The following is a 21,068-nucleotide window of genomic DNA, read 5'->3' on the forward strand; positions in this document are numbered from 1 at the left end:
GGAGAAAATTGGGGGTGGGAGAGACAGACGGAGAGAACAGCGCGGGGGGCGGGGAGAGGGAGAGAGGTGGAGGGGAGAGCAGAGAGAGAGAGAGAGCCAGAGAGCAGAGAGGGAGGAAGAGAGAAAGCAAGAGAGCGGGAGGGTGCGCGGAGCGGAGCGGAGACAGACCTTGCGGGCATGGGGTGAGAGCGGGAGGAAGCAGAGGCAGAGGCGGAGCAGGGGCGCAGGTGCCTGCAACCCAGGATCCCGGGGCGCTAAAGGCTTCGGGTTCGACCGCACGCTCAGTCGCTGGCTCCAGAGGTGCTGCTGGGGGCCAGGGTTCACTGCCGCGCGCCAGGTGCCTGCCCGTGAGGCGGCGCGGGGCTCCCGGGTGGCTGCGCGCCCAGACGCCTGCCCGGGAGGCCGCCTGAGGCTCCGGGGTGGCCGCGCGCCCTCCCGGGAGCCATGGCGGCTGGGGCCGGGGGTCGCCGGGCGGCGGCGGCGCCGAGGGGCTGAGCCGGCCGCGGGCAGCGCCATGGCGGCGCCGGGTTGCGGACCCTGAGCGCCGGCGCGGGGCGCGCACCATGAACTCGTGGGACGCGGGCCTGGCGGGGCTACTGGTGGGCACGATGGGCGTCTCGCTGCTGTCCAACGCGCTGGTGCTGCTCTGCCTGCTGCACAGCGCGGACATCCGCCGCCAGGCGCCGGCGCTCTTCACCCTGAACCTCACGTGCGGGAACCTGCTGTGCACCGTGGTCAACATGCCGCTCACGCTGGCCGGCGTCGTGGCGCAGCGGCAGCCGGCGGGCGACCGCCTGTGCCGCCTGGCTGCCTTCCTCGACACCTTCCTGGCTGCCAACTCCATGCTCAGCATGGCCGCGCTCAGCATCGACCGCTGGGTGGCCGTGGTCTTCCCGCTGAGCTACCGGGCCAAGATGCGCCTCCGCGACGCGGCGCTCATGGTGGCCTACACGTGGCTGCACGCGCTCACCTTCCCAGCCGCCGCGCTCGCCCTGTCCTGGCTCGGCTTCCACCAGCTGTACGCCTCGTGCACGCTGTGCAGCCGGCGGCCGGACGAGCGCCTGCGCTTCGCCGTCTTCACTGGCGCCTTCCACGCTCTCAGCTTCCTGCTCTCCTTCGTCGTGCTGTGCTGCACGTACCTCAAGGTGCTCAAGGTGGCCCGCTTCCATTGCAAGCGCATCGACGTGATCACCATGCAGACGCTCGTGCTGCTGGTGGACCTGCACCCCAGGTGAGCCGAGCCCAGCTAGGGCTCTGGGAACAGCCGCGCGGGATCTCGGCGGGAGTGGGAGGTCCCTAGCCCCAGGGGCTCTTTTCCACCGAGCCTCTGTTTCTTCTGAGAACTCGAGGGTGGGGAAAGCGGCCCAGCTGTGGGGCTTAAGGAGGTGCTTAGGGTATCAGCAAACCAGGGCCACAAAAAATGCGGGTGAGCCCATCTATACATCGGTTTTTGAAGCATCAGGGTAGAAATCACAGACAGTCAGAACTCTGTTGGGCTTCTTCATGCACTGTGTTTGTAGCTTTCACTTTAAATGGCACATGGGAAGTCCGTGGTCTTTGTTCCCTATTAAAGACCTTCAAAGTGTTTGATTCTGGCCGAGAGGGCGGCCTCGATGCTTAGGGAGCTCCTTAAGAGCTTTTCAGACCAGTGTGTCGCTTCTCTGAGTCTTTCCCTTCTCGGGTGTGTGGCGCTGCCTCTGTCTCACGACTGTGTGTGTGTGTGTGTGTGTGTGTGTGTGTGTATGTGTGTGTGAATTCTGATGGACTCGGGCTGCGTCCTTCCCTGTAGTGGGCCCTGAGGGGTGGGGTGGGGGGCTCTTCCTGCCCTCCCCAGAGAGCACTGTCCAATGTCTGCCTGACTTGGTGCCTAGAGGCTCCTGCAGAAGGAGTGTGCCCCAAGGCTCCGGGGGCTGAATCTGCCCCCACCTCCATCGTCACGCTGGCTGCTGTTCTCAGGAGGACAGATGGAGCTGGGCAAGCATGGGTACCCTCTGGGAACCCCTGCCATTGCAGGAGCCTGTCAGGGAGAGAAGGAGGGAACTCTTAGCTGCGCTGTCCTGAGCTCACCTCAGCTTTCCCCAGGAGAGTAGGAAATCGAGGAGGGAAACAGCTGGCAGCGTCTGGACTCTGCTATTTTACATCCTGTTGTCCCAGGGGAAGGCAGGCTCCCTGCTCTGTGTCCTGGGACCCTAGATAAGGGGGTGCTGGGGTCCAGATGGTGTCGCAGGTGAGGCAGGCAGAGAGCTCTGACAGGGCCAGCGAGGGCCTTCCGTGTGGGAGAACCCTGGGAACCCAGGGGAGCCTCGGGGCAGAGGAAGCTCTATCCTCTGGTGGATATGTTCCACACCAGGGTTGAAGGGGACAGGCTGGAGGTGTCAGGCGAGCATTCTGAGTATTTCCTGCACGAGAGCAGTAACAAGCAGTCCTTGACCTTCACAATGCCGACACATTGAAGGGCAAGTGTGCACGTGTTCATTGTCCCCCTGAGCACAGCCATTCCTGATTACACACTGGACCAATCTTCCAGCCACAGAATCCCCACAGATTCAGGAACAGAATGTACATGTGAGTGACTGAGAGCACATAGATACCAGGCCATGTAAACGTGGGAGCTCCACACACAATCTCATGTGTTCACACATAAACTGTATATGTACCAGACAGCTGGCCATGTGTACACAGGTTTACAGGAGTGACATGAGTGCATTATGCCACAAAGACATACATTGGCTGTCACAGCACATGTCTCTGCATAGTTCAGTGTCCTTCAAGGAAATATTTGCAGCCACAGTTGCAGAGCTATTGCCCTTTCCATGACTCAGAGCTGAGAGGCTCTTCCTTAGAGGGTGCATCCTTAGCGCTTGGGCTGGGACTGCTCTTAGAAGATGTAGGGCAATGTTGTTTAACTCCCGGGACTAAAGACTCCTAGAGGGGGCCCTCTCACCATGAGTCTAACAGCGGAGGAGGGTTGAGCTGGGAGTGGAACCAGTTCTTATTTAGAGCAGTACAAACTGCATTCCCACTCTTCCTCCAACTTCCAGAAGAGGAGGGGCCGTGGTTCCTGTTCAGCCTATTTGGGATGTAGGGCCAGCTCCACTCCTGCAAATCCCTCTGGCTGATGTCAGGCCAGACACTGCAGAGAGAGTCCTGGGGTCTCAGGAGTGGAGGCAGCTACTCTGCTTGCCTTCAATTTCCCCTCCATTACTCTGGGAGGACCTTGATCTCTTCCTAGCCCCAGGCTGCTTTGAAGAGCCCCTGCTCCCAGTGCCCTGGGACCCTCCAGGCCCAGTCTCGTTGGAGAGAGAAAAGACTTCTGGGGCCGGGGTTGCCATCGGCCAGTGCCAACAGGCTCCCTGGACTAATGCTCCCTGAGGTCATGGAATAGTGGCAGACCTGATAGCACTGCCCCTTTAGTGAATACAAACTTGTCCTTCTCTGAGGGGTTGATCCCCACCAAGCATGTGGGAGGGACAACACAAGAGGGGATGACCAGTCCTCAAGAGACCCTGACAGCCAGTCCACCAGCTTCTATCTTGACAGCACTAAACTCTTCCTCCCTACAAATGAGCAAGTACAGAGCTAGCTCAGGGGCTGCCCCAGGCACCACCAGTCTCAGGCAGTGAGCCTCTCAGGGCCATTTGGTGCTGAGAGCCTGTAGGACCCAGGAGTGCTGGTCTTGGGCAGCAGGAGCTGGCTTCTGCCTCTGGACAGCCAGGACAGCAGCCAGAGTCTTTGCTCACTGGAAGTTTTGTCAGCCTCCACACTGATGGCCTGCTGGGACTTACTTACAAAGGACCTGTTTTGAGGACCCAGGGTGGCGTTTGTCTTTGTCAGGAAGCTCCTGGTGGTGTCTGCTCTACCTGCAGGATGTTTGGCACCATAAGTAGCAGTCCTCACCACTTTGCTTCAGCCACCTCCAAAATACCCGGGACCCTCTCTTCTTAATTCAATCTGGGACCCTGGCCCTGGGAAACATTCCGCACTCCTGCCTTTCTGTGGTGATTTCTTGAGTTACGTTTCTGAAGCAGTTTGGAGTTTCTAATATTTGTTAAACACCTGGTGCTCCACCTGAATGAGCAGCATTCACTTCTCCCAAACCACAGCTGGGGACTAGTTATAGGCAGCCCCTCTCCCTGGTGCTCCCAGGCATGGCAGAGCAGGTGGGCCCCAGGGTGTGGTTGCAGGGACCTTGCTCTTCCCTGACTCACTGGCTTGGCTTAGTGATTTAACAGAAACAGAATGTTGATGATGAGGTCTCAAAGGGAAGCAGTGCCAAACCTAACTGGAGCTTCCTCTGAGGCTGCCCCAGGCTCTGCTGGTTCCCCCAGTGTGTCCTCTGTGTCCTGTGAGCAATGTCTGCAGATGTTGCCTGAGTGGCTGACTCTGGAGGGTGTCAGAATTGTGGCTCAGTAGACAGGAACTACACTGTGCCCTTGACTTTACAGATGAGAAAATGAGAGACCCAATTTTCTAAGAGAAGAGAAGCACTCGCCTAATTCAACAGATCTAGAAAGTGTCTCAAGCTAAGATTCACACTCAGGTCTGCCCCTAAGATTTATGGATGGAGCAAATAGTGCAAATGGAGGCTCACCAACTGTGTCTATAGAGACTTAGACATTCTATATTAAGCTTATAAACTGTTAAATGAAATGTGTTCTGCCCTCCTGCCTTGGTGAATATACCTTTATAATGACCGGCAAGGCTGGGTTCGCATTTAGAATTCTCAGGCTCCTTGGGGATCAACCTCATATGTGCTGGGAGAGCCGAGCTGGCCCACCGCCTTGCTTCCCACCCCAGCTCTACCCAGCACCACGAGGGGCCTCCCTTGCACACTGCACGTTGCACGCCCATATTCCATGCACATGTGTTGCTCACAAACACCACCCCTCAGGCGTCTAGCTGGGCACACAGATGGCACAGTCTATCCTCAGGAGGGTGGGACCAGGGGAGATGCCCACACATGTCTTGCAGGCAGGATGAGGGCGTTTGGGCAAAGAATTCCATGTTTTAGGCATTTAGAGCTTGGTTTGGAATGGAAAGTCGGGGCTGTAGGTAGGCACATCCCCTTAGCCCTATGAACTCTTTATTGTGTGGGGAGGGATGAGGGACTCTTAATGTGCAGGGCCCAGGGCAGGGGTCCCTCTTGCTGGATTTGAGGGCCAGACTGCTTATGCCAGTATCCTGACCCCAAACTCAGGGCTCTTGCCCTCCATCAGTCGGCTTGTTCCCTTGCCTTAAAAGCCAGAAAAACCAATCTGAGTCACTCCTTAAATACTCAGAGCGTGGGCTCTGGCTGGACTTTAGTTGTCTAGGGATCCTTCAGGACCCAGGCCCCTTGTGGAGAGAAGGGAGGTATCTGTGGATGGAAGGTTTTAGCTGAGATCACCTCGTTGATTGACTTTTCAGATATTCCCAGAATGTGCCATCCCCTCTGCCCTATGACTGGAGCCGCTGGGGAACATCTCTTCCACCCCACATGTCATAATGCTGGAGGGCCTGTCTCCTTTTGTCTCAAGGAAACTGTTGTGTCACAGCCTTGGGACCTCTCCCCTCCCCCGCTCAGCCACACCAACACACATGCTCGCACTCTGGCTGAACAGTACCTGTCACAATGCTGGAGGGCCTGTCTCCTTTTGTCTCAAGGAAACTGTCATGTCACAGCCTTGGGACCTCCTCCCTCCCCCACTCAGCCACACCTGCACACATGCTCACACTCTGACTGAACGTACCTGACCGGGTTGCCTCGGGAGAGCTTTGAACCTCACACCCTCTGCACCATAGATTCTGCCTGCAGGTCTGAGGACTCTGGGTACCACCACCAGGCCCAGGTATGTTTGAGAATGCCCGCCACTCAGTGATTCTGTGGCAGGCAGTGGGGTCTCAGGGAGCCACCCCAGAACTCACTCAGGAGACCTGGGAAGAGCCCTGACTCTGTCCTGAACTCTCTATGTAACCTTGGGCATGTTGTAAACTTCCCAGTCCTCAGTGTTCTCATCTGAATATAAGTAAAATAACAGCTCATAGGGCTGCAAGATTTCAAGGAGCTCAGTTTTGCAAAGCTATGGAGGGGGAAAAAATGACAGCAAGTGCAAAGTGATGTTGTTCTGGGAGCGGGTGAGCTGTTCTCATACTGTGCTTAAATAATAATCATAATAATAAGCAAGAGGGCCGTGATGTTTCCCTTGGAGCCTGGGGATGGCTCTGCCTTGCTCACCTCTTGCCACCTCCCTGTTCTCACCTGGAAAGCAGGAGAGCCCCAGGCAGAGGAGATGGATTCATCCTTTTCTTTTGGAAGATTTCAGGAAATGAGTGATGTGGCTCCTGACTAGGAGCACCAGACTAGAAGCCAGTGACTGGATGCTAGCCCCACCTGCACTGTACTCCCTGAGTGGAAAAATCACTCTCTCTTTTGAGCCTCAGTTTCCCCCATCTGTGATCTGGAGTGCGTGGATGAGCCGACCTTTCATACTATACATGGCTGTGGAGTCTTTTAGCTGGTCTGTCCCAAAGCAGAGGCATGACCGGGCCCATGTGGATGTGAACCCCAGGCACAGCACCCACTGTGTAGACACCCTTTGGGCTCCGTGGCAGGCCCGGTGCCATTAAGGTTAGGAAACCATGTCCACCAGGTCCCTGGAGGCCCAGAGAGGGTCACAGAGCCAGCACAAGCATCAGATCTCCACCTCAGGCCTCCTGACTCTTGGTTCACTCTTGCTGCACCTTTGGCACAGTCTCTGGTTACAGCTGTCTCTGTCAAATGCATAGGGCAGGAAGAGAACTTCTGCAGTGGGAGGAGCTCTGTGGCTTTGGAGGTGGTGCACATGGCCCCAGAGTCAGAAGGTCTGGGTTCAGGTCCTGCCATCACCTAGAGTGACGAACCGTCCTGGTTTGCCTGAGGTAGAGGAGGGATTCTCAGATCTGAGCCTTTTCCTTTTAAAACTTGGATAGTCTCCTGCAAACTGTTCAGGAACAGTCCCAGATAAACTGGAACAATTGGTCACCCTATCACCACCATTTTCCCACTGTGTGATCTTGGGCCAGTTTCTTAACACTTCTGTAATTTATATCTTCTCATCTGAAAAATGGGGACCATGATGATATCAGTCCCTCACTCACATAAATGTTGTGAGTTTTAAATAAATGAATAATTCCCCATCACGATATCTAGCATGGCACACATATTATAGACTCAAGAAATGTGAGTTGCTGATTAATATTAATTTCTAGAAATTAATTAGTAATATTAGTCATGAGTAATACATTTTCAGCCAGGACGAAATCTGTTTGTACCAAGCCCAACTCCAGTTCTCAACTCTTTAAATTCCTGGAAATGCAGAAGTCGGGGGAAAAATCTTGGAAGAATTTTAGGAGGCTTCAGTCTAAACTAATGTGAAATTGTCCATCTGTGATAGGAAATCTAGTTAAGAGGAGTTTTGATTAAGTATCAAAATCATGAGTCTCCTGGCAGGCAGGGAAGGCTGCCCTGGCATTAGCGATGTACATGAACCTGGCTCATGAATATTCTCTCCACTGCTTGCATTTTTTTAACAGACTGCCTATTTTTGGAGCCAGGCCACTGCAGCTCAGGCTTGGCACTGCCAAGTTATCTTCACTTCCTGGGCAACTGTGTCCACAGTCTTCTTTCCTGTTCATTTTTGATCCTCTGGAAGGGTCCCACAGCAGAGTGGAGCAGAAACAGGGTTACAGTTGGAGGCACAGGTGGCTCTTGATTCCATCCTCAAAGCTATGTCATTGATTCCATGGGGATTTGGGAGTCTCCTTAGCTTCTTCAAGCTTGGTCCCTGGAGGAACCAAGTGACTCCTTCAATGACCCCATCATGTGGTATCCATAGATCCAGGCAGGGATGAGGCTGTGGATGGAAGAAGCATGGTTGAAGAAATGGAGGAAAGGAAGCCTCATGCCACATACTGTGTGCATGGAGTCCAGGCTGCCCCAGATGTAAAAGACCAGCTTTGAGTCATGCACGAGGGTTCAAATCCTGCCTCCACTTAAGCAAATCACTTGGCCTCACAGAGCTTAAGCTTTTCATTTCTTCTTTTCTCCTTCTTCTTCTCCTTCTTCTTCTTCTTCTTCTTCTTCTTCTTCTTCTTCTTCTTCTTCTTCTTCTTCTTCTTCTTCTTCTTCTTCCTTTTCTTCTTTTTTGTTGTTGTCGTTGTTGAGACAAAGTTTCGCTTTTCTTGCCCAGGCTGAAGTGCAATGACACGGTCTCAGCTCACTGCAACCTCTGCCTCCTGGGTTCAAGTGATTCTCCTGTCTCAGCCTCCCAAGTAGCTGGGATTACAGGAGCCCACCACCACGCGTGGCTAATTTTTGTATTTTTGGTACAGGCGAGGTTTCACCACGTTGGCCAGGCTGGTCTCAAACTCCCGACCTCAGGTGATCCACCCACTTCGGCCTCCCAAAGTGCTGGGATTACAGGTGTGAGCCACTGTGCCAGGCCGAGCTCATGGTTTTCATTGTAAACCAGGGCAGGTAAAAACTTTCCTTGCAGGTAAAACACACCTGCCAGGATTAGCTGTGGTAAAGAGAAGAATCTGAGATACTACTTAGAGAGTGGGGCACTCTGGAGCCAGCCCATAGCAGATGATCAGTGAATTATATGAGCAATAATAAGAGGTAATGTTTAATGTTTCTTTGTACTGACTTGGGCACTGTGCCGGTGGCTTTGTGTGCTTCACACATGGAATGCATTCCATGCATCTCTGTGCTTTATGCATTTAATTCTCAAAACAGCCTCTTGTAGCATTTTATTACATTATGTGTAATACACTAAAATATATGATGCATATTATTATTTTACACACGAGGACCTTGAGGCTTAGTAATGTCACACTGCTTGCCCAAGGTCAATAGCTACAGCCAAGAGTTGACGCTGGGTCTTTCTGACTCCATAGTCAAGTTCTCACACTAGAGACTGCTGCCTGTGTTAGTAAATAGTGGCTCATCCTGACCTAGCAAGGGTGCCTCGTAGTTCACCTTCTCTCCTCTCTCACATGCAGTGTGCGGGAACGCTGTCTGGAGGAGCAGAAGCGGAGGCGACAGCGAGCCACCAAGAAGATCAGCACCTTCATAGGGACCTTCCTTGTGTGCTTCGCACCCTATGTGATCACCAGGTGAGCCTGATTGGCAGGTGTGTGGTGGGACTTTGAAGAGCAAGGCAGGGCCCAGTGACCTTTAGCAGTGGCAGCCTCTCTTGGCCACACGTTCTTCTGCACGGTGTGTTGTGGGGGGCAAGAGTGAACTTGCCAGATTTAGTGAACAGGAGGCTGCTTGCTTTTCCTCTCCACCCTCGAATTCTTTTGGATTCAACTCAGAACCCAAAGGGTGTGAAAGACTCTCTCCCACTCGATTTCTAAATCACATAATTACACCCTTTATCCCAGGCTCCCAACCCCCAGGAGGCCCTAAAGAGAAGGAGAAGGTGAGAGAAGACAGAGGGAAACATCATCTTCCCCAAAACCCAGCTCCCCACATCCTGCTTTACTGCCCACTGAATGCAAGATGGCCCAACCCCCAGGTGTCCCCAACCTGAACACCCAGGTCAACAGCAAAGTCACCTGCCACCTGCACAGGGAGCAGGTAGCATGCTCTGTGTCCAGCCAGGTGGGCATACTTGTCCTGTGGCTCAGGGGCTCTTCCACTGTTAGGCCAGGTGCTGTGAGGCTTGTTGTGTTCTCTACCAGATCTCCAGATCCTCGAGCCAGCCAAGGTTGCAATACACTAGCCTTGGGTTGTGTATCTCTCAAGCCAGCTTGCTCTAACTGGAGCACTCCCCACATGTGTTAGCCAGAAAGAAGGAAAACATATATTACTCAATCAGTTTTGTGCACTGGAGGGAAAATAAAAACTCCAGAACTTTGCATCTAAAGGGGCTTAACTAGTTGAGAAGTTGACAATAAAAAAGGAACTTTGATGGTTATTAGAAGGTGGATATGGAAGCTTTCATTGAATCTGGGAAGCAGCATCTGTGCAGGGTTTTCTGTGTGTGTGTGTGTGTGTGTGTGTGTGTGTGTGTGTGTGTAAGAGAGAGAGAGAGACCCAGAAAAAGAACAGATCCCAGCTGCCAGCAGCCCCCAGCATCCTCAGCTGCAGGAACCAGGAGGGGCACCCCTGCCTCACCATCACTCAGCATCTTGCACACCCCAGTGAGGAGGGGGCCCTGTGGACAGTTCGCCCTGTTTCCTCCCATTTGTCCTTACACTCAGCTGAAGCATGATTTGCTCTGGCCTCTGCTGCTGCTCCCAGTTCTTCTTTCTGCCATCCAGGAGGCTGTCTTCTACTCGCAGGAGCCCCTGTGGATTGCAGACACTGGGCCTGACTTCCTGGAGACCAGCTCTCTTCTTCTTTTCCCCAGATAGACAACGCTGGGGTGCCTTCCCCTGTCTTCTGTGGCATGCTGCTTTCTCTAGGGGAGATCTAGTTAGCGTGTGTCTCATTTTGAACGTGGAACCAAGGCCTGTCTGCAGGTCTCTGGATGGGTCTGACTGGAGCAGAACTATTGGTTCTTCTTTCTAAAACTGTCCGCTAGACCTCAGCACCACCGACATTCTATGCCAGATACTTATTTGGTGCCAGGGGCTGTCCTGGGCATCATGGGGTGTTCAGCAGCATCCCTGGCCTCTACCCAGGGGATGCCAGTAGCACCTCCTAGTGAGGCAGGGGTACCTTTCCAGTCCTTCTAAATTTTGATAACTAAAAATGTCTTCAGACATCACCAAATGCTCCCTGGAGACCAGAATCACCCCTGGTTGAGAACCAGTAGTCTAGACCCACCACATCTAGCCAGGAAGCCACAGCTTACATCATTCAGGGTTTTCCACAAGACACAAAGCCTAGGTGACAGAGGAGAAAGGATTTCTGTTGCTCCCCAAGTGAGGCGTGGCAGAGGACTTAGCAGCATGACTCTGGAGTGTGCCTCTCCAGAGCCCAAACCTCAGCTCCTCCACATCCTGCTGTGTGACTTTGGGCCAGTGATGTGTCCTCTCTGGGCCTCCAGAAAGGAGTGCAGTGTTGTGAGGATCTAAGGACAGGGACCATGGAGACAGGCAGCACAGGCCTGCAGAGGACATCTGTGGTCTTCACTCTCCTTCCCTCTGGCACTTACAGCACCATCCACAGTGCCCCTGCCCCGGACTGGCTGCTGCACCAAGAGGGGATTTGATCCAGTGCGGGAAGGTGCATCAGACAGGGAGGGCACACAGAGTGCCTCCTCTTAGGTCCCAGAGGCCGGACAGCCGTGGGCTAATGAGGTGAATGGGCACCCTCAGAGGATAGGTGACACGGTTCCAACTTCAAACTATTGGACTTTTCTCTGGCTTAATTTCATTTCCCAACAACATTTTCCTTTTAAAAAAAAATTACAGCTAGGTTCTCTCTAATAGTGCCCAGGAAGTAACGTTTCAGTAAAATGGATGATGATAGATTACAACTCAATATGCTCCCTCCAAATGGATTTGATGCATCTTGGGTTTTAAAAACATTCACAGAACAGTTCATCCTCCATGGGGATGAGCAGCACCTTACCCGGGAGAGAAGCGATGCCCAGAAAACCTCATGAGTACAAAATATGTCTGGCAGAACCCCGCCGGGCCCCACTGCCACCACCCCGGCTGCTCCTGCCTTGGCTTTCTTATGTGTGTGGAGGAGCCATCCTAAGAACACCTCCTAAAATGAGCACACACCCACATTCCAGGCCAGCACATCTCTAGAGCACCTTTTCTGTGGAGCATAAAAGAATCCCTCCAGCGGAGGCATGGGTTGGTGCGACCCCGGGAGTTCCCCTCTGCTGGGGACATTGATCTTGTAGTCCTCTAACCCAGATGGAGCACTGTGTCATGGGAAACGCCCAGGCTCCACAGGTTCTGGGGCAGGAATGAGCTCTCACAGCTGGGGCTTCACGGACAAGCCTTGTGAAGTGGGCCTGGCTGTTCAGGGCAACTGTCCAGGGAGAAGGGACAGCATGAGCCAGGTCTAGAGCTGTGCTGTCCAGCACGGGGGCCACCAGCAACAGGTGGCTACAGGGCACTTGAAACATGGCCTGTCCAAATAGATATGCTATAGGTTTAAAAACACACGAGCTCTGAGACTTAGCATGACACACTCTATATATGAAATTAATACATTTTTGGCCAGGGTCAGCAGCTGACACCTGTCATCCCAGGGCTTTGGGAGGCCAAGGTGGGAGGATTACTTGAGGCCAGGGGTTTGAGACCAGTCGGGGCAACATAGTGAGACCTCTTTCTCTGAAAAAACATTTAAAATAATAACTAGTAATTTTATATAGAATTCACAGTGAAATGATAAAGTTAAATAAAATATGTAATTAAAATTAATTGCACCTGTTTCTATTCACTAGCAGAACATTTCAGGTGACACCCGTGCCTGCCTTCTCTCTCTGTCAGCCCTCGCTGGCCTGTGGTCAGGGAAGTCAGGGGTGTGAGGTGTGCCGGTGCCCTTCTCCCCACTCCCTCCTCCTAGACCTTGAGCTGCTCATATCATTCTTCAGTGGCCAGGACCTCCATGTCAGCCACTCTAAGAGGATGCTCAGAACTTCCTCCTCCACCTTTCTCTCCCGTCAGGGCCCTGCTCGATGTCAGGGTTTATCTGGGAATGTTTACTGAGCAGTCAAATCAGTGTCTTCCTCCTTGGGGTCAGGAGGCCTGAAGGGAGGAGACATCAGACCCTGAAACAAGGCAGCAGGGAGAGGAGTGCAAGGCAAATAGAGCCTGCTGGTGGGTACTCCTGCAATCACACCCCTCTTGGAGCCACCTGACCTTGCCAATCCCTCTACCCCCACATGGCTTCCACAATGTCCAACCAGATGCTTAGTTTTTAGGGTGGCTGGGCGCCCCCCTCCAGGCACACCCTGATGGGCTTCTGTGAATTTATATTTACTGCACCAGGGGCCATCTGAGCCCCAGCTGTGCATGGGTGCGGCCAGGACCCCATCAGAGTTCCACTTCCCCTGCCAGGACATGGACTGCCAGGCTGGGCAGGGTGTGGAGGGGACAGGATTAATCTCACAGCCACCTCCAGGGAGCCTGATGCAAACTCTTCCATCTTCCTTTGAGTCAGGGTTGAGAAACACACACTGCTTGTGAGGAGAAGCCAATCAATGGTAAGGAATAAATAAGATCGCCCTGCAAAGCATTCAGCACAGTGTGGACTTATCATCCACTCTGGAATCCGGATCACTGACATTTCCAGTAGCAATTTTTTATTTGTCTGCTGTTCTTTTCAAGATGATTTCCAAGTGTAGACATGACCAGTCTCAGAAGAAGCTGAAGGCAGACCTCTGAAATGTAGTTGAAGATTTAACTTCTTACAGAAAATGAGCCCTTGTGGAGAACCAAAAGCCATGGGTTTTGGAGGCAAAGGACCCTCTAAGCTATCATGTCATGCAGGGAGGGTGAGCTGGTTGCACCATGCAGACCAACTTTAACCCACTGCTGGTGACTAGCAGAGCACTGTGTTGAAAGCAATTCTGAAGCCAGGCTGGGATTAGCGGGAAAGTGGTAGGAATGGCTGGGAGAGGCACGCAAGCTTGAATTTTTTCTTCGGTTTGCCAATTTGGCTTTACGTTAGAATCGCCTGGAGAGCTTTACATCCAAATCCATATCTGGACCTCACACTGAACCAGTTCAGTTAGACTCCCTTGGTGTGGGGCTGGGCATGGGTGGCTTTAAGGCGCCTCAGATGATTCTAATGGCCAGTGTGCTGATAGCCATGTCTCTATTGCATCCCAACCCATTTTACTGCTGGAGGAACTGAGGACTGGGGTCAGGGAGTGTTATAATTGCCCAGAGCTATGCATCTAGTCGGCAGTGGAACTGGACTTCCAACCTCATTGGGCTCTCCACCTGCCCCTCAGGCTCTCAGAGGCCTCTGGGGAGTCTTTGCAGACCCAGGTCTCCCCTTCTCTCTTGTGTAGATCTGTGGCTGTGGCATTAAAGCCCATGGCATGCAGAGAGTGCTTCCAAACCCCTTCCCCAGGATCCTCTACCCACTCCCAAGGCAGATCTCCCGAGGCTTGCTGAGCGAGTCATACTCCTGGACTCCCATCAGCCCACTGCACTGCAGCTGCAATCGTGGACTGCAGCCCTGGGGCAGGCAGAAGCCTGGGGGAACATCCAGGGGTAGGTCCTGGAAAGTTCTGGAGCTCCATATGGAGGAAGTCACTTCCTTGGCTGCACACACAGGCTCTCTTGAGAACAGCAGCCCGAGCTGCATCCCTCCAACCTGCCAGGTGCTCAGTGGTGGTGGCCCAGGGGCATTGAGCTCAGCTGTAGCCCCATCACTAAAGAGGCAACACAGAAGATGTGGCAGGTGTGAACCCTGTTCCGAGTCAGATCCCTGAGATGGGAGACTCCTGGCCTAGATGGGATTAATGGGGACCAGGAGGTAGCCCTTGGGTGGAGCTTGTTTGAGCTAAGAAATGTATTACCGCAACAGGTTCAGCTGGATCTGACATTGCTGTGCCTTCCACAGCACTCCACAGTTTGCTCAGGTGTTTTTCTCCTGGGCCCTACAGCACCCCCAAGAGATGGACTGGGTGAGCTATGTGAGCTCCACTCTGCAAATGGGGGCACCAAGGCTCAGAGAGGAAAGAGACTGCACAGGTCATTTAGCTAGGAAGACTCAGGGAACCAGGCAGCCTGAGCCCATCTGCAGATGCCACTGGGCAGCTCCAGGGCCCCCTGGGCAGAAGGATGTCTCCCTTGCATGCAGCACCTCCTCATTGTTCTCAGCCTCCTCACTGTCCATAGAAATAAAAATCAAAACCCACCAAGGCAGTGACAGGCTGATCCCGGGGAATTCAGAAAGGAAAAGTAAGGACAAGCTCTATCTCCTTAATTAATTCAGGAATGTCCCTTCATTTTTAATCCTGTAAGTCCTCACTCTGTACCTGAAGCTGTACCAAAGCTGTCCAGACACCCTCTGCACCTAGTTAACATTCTCTTGGGTTTTTTTTTTTGGTTTTTTTTTTTTTTTTTTTTTGAGACAGAGTCTCACTTTGTTGCCCAGGCTGGAGTGCAATCGTGCGATCTCAGCTCACTGCAACGTCCATTTCCCTGGTTCAAGTGATTCTCCTGCCTCAGCCACCCGAGTAGCTGGGACTGCAGGTGCGCACCATCAGGCTGGGTGATTTTGATATTTTTAGTAGAGATGGGGTTTCACCATGTTGGCCAGGCTGGTCTTGAATTCCTGACCTCAGCTAATCCACCTGCATCGGCCTCCCAAAGTACTGGGATGACAGGCATGAGCCACCATGCCTGGTGCTAACATTCCCATTTTAAAGATGAGGAAACTGAGGCTCAGTCAGGTTCCAGCCTTCCCCAATTCCATCAAGTGACTCAGCCTCAGTTCTAGTGTTCTGCCTGAAACCGGCGGCCGTGCCCAGCCCCTCACAATGACCGCTCTGCTTCTTCTCTCAGCAGAAGCAAAGGTTCCTACTTTCCTCCCAGAGGGATGTGGGGAGACACGTTGAGGCACAACCCACTCAGAAACGGAATGCTGCAGTTTCCGAGATGACTGAAACCAAGTTGTTCATGTGTCACTTACACCCTTCATTGAGCTGTCAGCGCAGAAACTAATATTCCCCACAACTCCCCAGTGACTGTATCTAGGCAGCCAGCCTTGCCGCTTCCACCAGCCTTGCCGCTTCCACCCGCCTTGCCGCTTCCACCCGCCTTGTACCTTACAAATGGAGACGTGTCAAGAGTGTAGGTTGACGTCAGATGGCAGCTGGGAATGCTGGGAGCTGGGAGGCCAGGATATTGAGGAAGAGAGGAGGATTCTGCTGTAATATCTGCCACCCCTTTGAGTTGATGGAGAAGATCCCACTGGCTGGGTGGGGGATTCCCTTCTCTTCACATTTGCCTGTTAACTTTCTCAGATAGGAAAGCGTAATTCTTGGGTCAAGTGTTTAAAAGAAACATTCCAGTGTTCCTGTAGGTTCTCAAGCTTTCTATTGGAGAGCATGAAGTCTTTATAACCATACCTGTCACTTAGTGAACACCTGCCAAGCACCTGGGGCTATCAGCGCATACCTTATTGCATCTAGGATAGCTTTAACAAGGTAAGTGCTAGAATCCTAGTCTCACAGAAGTTCAGAGAGGTGAGATGAGTTGCTCAAGGACATATGGGTAGGGAGTGACTGAGCCAAGAGTTAAAGGTCAGCGTCAGGCCAGTTGGCTATAACTCAGCCTTTAGGCCATGCCACAACACCAAAGACTGGGGCAGGCGCTGGAAACACAGAGAAGCCACATGTGTATGTTTTCGGCCTGATTTCCAGTAGGGCCACGCATAAGTACCATGACATGAACTCAGATGGCCTCCAAGCTCCTGTGAGTGAAGCAGGCATTTGAGTTTCTCTAGCAAAATTGGTGGGTTCCCCAGCAGTCATCCCCAGTCTCCCATGTCACTGACAGTAGTTTATGTAGCTGGAGTTCCCAAGAGACCATCAGCACTGGTAGCCAGAGCCACTGGCAGATGCAGTTGGCATCTCAGAAAGACAGGACATCCAACTCTACCAGCCAAAGAGCCGCCTGCACTTGTGTACTGGGGCACACGAGGCCACAGTGGGAAACATATTTGCAAAGCTGCACCTTCACTCTTAATAGAAGTCTGACACCTCCAAGTCACAGTCACACAGGCTCTGTGTCCTCAAAGCCCTAGGTCACAGAGGACTCTTCCCAGAGTCTTTGAGCAGGGCCTGCACATCCACAACAGGTTCTCATCCAAAAGCTCAAATGACATATTTTCTGAATTAAAATCCACATGTCTGGAAGCATTTGTAAGGCTATGCTCTCCACAGCGATCTACGCTTACAAATAATTGTGGTTGTCGTAAATCATTGGAATCAGCCTTTGAGGCACTTGAAAATCTGACAGCACCATTATTGTGGCTTTTCAAAGTCAGGAAAATGTGTAGATGGGAGAGGGGTCTCATATGCAGGGGATTCCCAAAGATTGATATTCTATTAATAAAATGACTTCTCCATTCTGTCTCATAAAAATTTAAAGCATCAGCTCATTACTTCAAATATGCAGGTCTTCAAATACACAAGCTGAGTTCTCCAGAAGTCTTGGGAAGACCCTGGGCTGGCTGTCCAAGGAATGTTCTGTGGCCCAAGTTGCATTTAGTACACAACGTATGTGTGTGTGTATGTATACATGTGTATGTATGTATGTGTGTGCATGTGTTTATGTGTGTGTGTGTGTGTGTGTGAGTGAGAGAGGGAAAGAGGAAGAGAGAAGAGAGGAGAGATGATGGTGGTATAGAAGGTGTAAATAAAGGGTGCTAATTTGTCACTTTAAATTCAGGATTTGAAAGTACAGGTGCTTGATCACACTGAGGAATGGGAACCTGCGTCAAGGAGGCCAGTGGGGCAGCCTGGCACCAGGAAGGCACATGGTCACCGGCACCCACCTTCCAGTTTCAAATCCTGGTTCCTGAATGTTCCGGCTGTGTAGCTTTGACACTTCTCTGCCTTGGTTCCATCTTCTGTACCATAGGGAGAGTGATACTGGGGTCCTGAGATGGTCTCTGTGAAGCAGTTAAGGAAACACAGAGCCCCTGGGGGCCCACAGGAGGTGCTGGGTCAGGGGCTGCAGGGGTTACGGTCCTGTTCTCACTTTGGAACTTGCTTCCCTTGGGGATTCCCATTGTGGAGCAAGATCAGGACACTGGTCTCTCCAGAGGCTCAGAGAAGGCCTTGGAGTTCTGGCAGACATGCCTCCCTCCTGCCTCCCGGGACCAGGACTGCCTAGGCTGCTGGGTGGGAATGTGAGGTCCCCATGGGTGAGGAGCAAGGGTGGGCAGCTTCCTGTCTCCATCAGCCCTGGACTGCGGCAGCCAGCTCAGATGCGCCAGTCCCCCACATCAGAGGGGCTTGTCACTGAGAGAGGAGGCATGGCTCCATGGAATAGTTCCCTGGACAGCTGTCAGAACATAGGAGTACAAGCACACAGGGTTTGGGGGTCTGGCAAGATCTGTGGGTATCTGCTCTGTGTCTCACCCTAAGTCAGAAAAATACACATCTCTGTGCTCTGCTTCCTTTTCATCCACAAGCTCTGCGCCCTGCAGCACTTTGTATCCTCTCCAAACCCACACACCCCAGGCTTCCATAGGGGCTGGGCTCTTGTGTCAGAATCCCCTGACATGCTTGGAAGAGGGGATCCCGGCCTCTCCCCAGCTCCATCCCCTCCCCCAACCTGATCTGCTGACCGAGGGTGTGGACCTAACCCCAGGGGATTTTCCGGGGGGAGCTGTGTCAGGGCAGGCATGTGAGCCTTTTGAGCACATAAGCATGAACGTTTCCCCCGAATGGAGCCTCATGCCCCAGAGAGCACACGGAAAGTCATCTTGTGCTCAGTGGAAGTTCTGGGCAGGTGGCAGGCAGCGATGTTTGTGGGGACAGGCCCTAATTTCTAGAGGGTGGCAAGGGGCGACACCCTGTTCCTGGGGCTGCTAATCTTTGTCAGATCTCCAGGGTTGACCTTGGCATACACGTGCTCTAGGAGTGGGGTGGGGCTGGTTGATGCTGTTATGGCCAGGGGTCCCCAGAACAACCACACAACCACACAGCCTCCCCTGCTCCCCATGGGGTTCTTCAGGTGGCATTTTGGTTTGCTAGGGCTGCCGTAACAGAGTACCACAAACCGAGCGGCTCTAACACAGAAAGACCTCTCACAGTTCCCATGGCCAGAAGTCCAAGATCAAGGTGTTGGTTCCTTCTGAGGGTTGTGAAGAAGAGCTCACTCCACCCATTCCCCGAGCTCCTGGTGGTTTGCTGGCCATTTTTGGATTCCTTGGCTTGCAGATGTCTCACTCTGATCTCTGCCTTCGTGTTCACACGGCACTCACCCTGTGTGTGTGTCTCTGTCCAAGTTTCTGCCTTTATGAGAACACCAATAGTACGGAATTAGGGGACCGCCTTACTCCATTATGACCTGATTTGTATCTGAAACAATCTTATTTCTAAGTAGGATCACATTCCGACACCAGGGGTTAGGACTTCAACATGTGAATTTTTGGGGGAGATGCAATTCAACCCTCAATGGGGGCCATGACAAAAGGAAGCCAAGTCCTGCTCTGTTAACACCTGAGCCCAATAACCCCTCACTGTAGGGCTTTCCGCCAGAACCGAGCAGGAGATAGGGCCTTACACTGGAGACTTCTGCTCTGCGAGCTGCCTCCCTCCCACGTCCCGTCCTGAGACCATCCACTAACTTTGACTGTGGAGGGGGAAAGGCATTAAATAAGCTGACAACATGGAGGAGGAGAGGCTCCCTTTAGCACACTGTGACCCTGCCCACTAGTGACATGTGACTGGGCAGAATTGTAATGCCCCTTTCCTGGAGGGAAGGGCACAAGGAAGGGGTGAGCAGAGCTAGATCTGGCAGGAAAACATGGACTGAATTGTCCCTCTCTAAAAGGTCATCTGGAAGGGATCTGGTGCTCATCCAGATGCCTGCCCGGATCTGGAATTAGAAAGAAGTCGTTAATGGCAATATCGAAACCCTTGCCTCTTCTCATCAACAAAAGGAGCTGGGGGCTGTCGGAGCTAGTGTTGAGCATAGCCAGCAGCCAGCCACGGCAGGCGCAGGGAACCACCTACATGGGGCCGCGAGAAAGCAGCTCAGCCAGCCACAGCCGGGCCTGGAGGGGGCATCCCAGCTACCCCCTGCCAGTGGCCACATGGCAGCAGTGTCCAGGCCTGTATTCAGCCAAAGCATCTCTTTGCTTGGAGGCCCTGATAAAGGCCATACATTGGCTTTTCAAAGCAGAAATTGTCATTGTGCACAGTGTGGACGGGCAAGTGACAAAAGTTCCAGACAGCATAGAGTGACCTCATGGGAAAGGGGTTCTTGGAGCCGGAAGGGACCCCAGAGCTTCCTTTGTCATGTCTGCAATGCTGAGATTCACATCTTGGTGTGGCCACTAGCCAGGACTTGGACTGCAGTAAGATGGAGCTGGGCTTCCCATGCAGGAGACCCTGACTTGCTGCTCATCTCTCTGAGCCTCAATTTCCTCACCTGTAAAGTGGGAATAATGATTCTCATTCTGCTGGATAATTGTACGGTTAGAGATTGTACACATAAGTGCTCGGCCCAAAGGAGACACTCAACTGGGAATTATGATGTCTGAGCCAGGTGGAGAGCTGAGACTTGCCATGAGATCTCTGAGAAGCAAATGCAATAGATTTTACCTCTTAATTATCTAAATGGTGAAATTTTAGATTGTCTTGAATAATTTTATTCTGTGAAATCTACAGAGCCTGCAAATAACAATTTTGATCTTGCTGAATGGTTTGATGATATCTGGTTCTTTCAATAAATCCTTTTGGGAGAGCCAAAATGCTAAGCCTGAATTTAGCAAGGTATAAAAAACTATAGACATTTTGAAAAAGCAATTTGGCATCGCATAGCAACAATGTGTTGGCATTCAGCTAATTCATTGTTATTATTAGGTGTGAATTCTAAATTCAGGTTTTTTTGTCCCTTTGAATTCATCACTTCTCAAAATAGATTTCTTTAAAGTATAGATTTCCTAAGTGTTCACAGCTCCATTTCCCCATTCAGGCTCCCAAGCATATGAGAGGAGACATAGCCACAGTCCCCCACAGGGTCAGAGGGCAAAGGTAGACAGTGGTGCTGAAAATGGGATGCTAACTAGAGGGTCCTCAGAGTGGACTCCTTGAGAGCCTGTTCCAGAAAGGGGCATTTCTGTGGAGGATCGCAGTCCACCAGCTTCCTCCTCCTCCTCTTCGCCAGCTCTACAGCCCAAAGAAGGCTTAAGTATAACCAATTAAAGATAGAAGCACTGAGTTCCAGCTCAAGCTCAGTTCTTTCTGTACCTGGGTCCTCACCTGGCCAGATCCCCAAGCTGAGAGCCACCACCGCCTTCTATCTGCAGGTACTCCAGGTAGAATACAGGTACTAGACCCCCAGTCAGAGGGGAGTACAGGTGCTGCACCTTCCATGGCCACTGACTTGCTGTGTGATATCTGGTAACCCCTTTCCCTCTCTGGGCCTCAATTTTT

General features: G+C 52.3%; 1 protein-coding gene across 2 annotated transcripts in view; it reads left to right on the top strand.

Moving 5' to 3' along the window:
- The first annotated feature begins 497 nt into the window (after window positions 1–497).
- GPR26 (G protein-coupled receptor 26) overlaps window positions 498–21,068 on the top strand; it is a 31,097-nt gene continuing 10,526 nt past the window's right edge. For both annotated transcript variants that reach the window (XM_521629.7, XM_016919554.1), the window contains exons 1-2: window positions 498–1,231; window positions 9,022–9,135. In XM_521629.7, coding sequence (XP_521629.3) covers window positions 564–1,231; window positions 9,022–9,135 — 782 coding nt within the window. In that variant the 5' untranslated portion in view covers window positions 498–563. The remainder of the gene's footprint in view (window positions 1,232–9,021; window positions 9,136–21,068) is intronic.

The sequence above is a fragment of the Pan troglodytes genome, chromosome 8 (genome assembly GCF_028858775.2).
Source record: "Pan troglodytes isolate AG18354 chromosome 8, NHGRI_mPanTro3-v2.0_pri, whole genome shotgun sequence".
NCBI lineage: Eukaryota > Metazoa > Chordata > Mammalia > Primates > Hominidae > Pan > Pan troglodytes.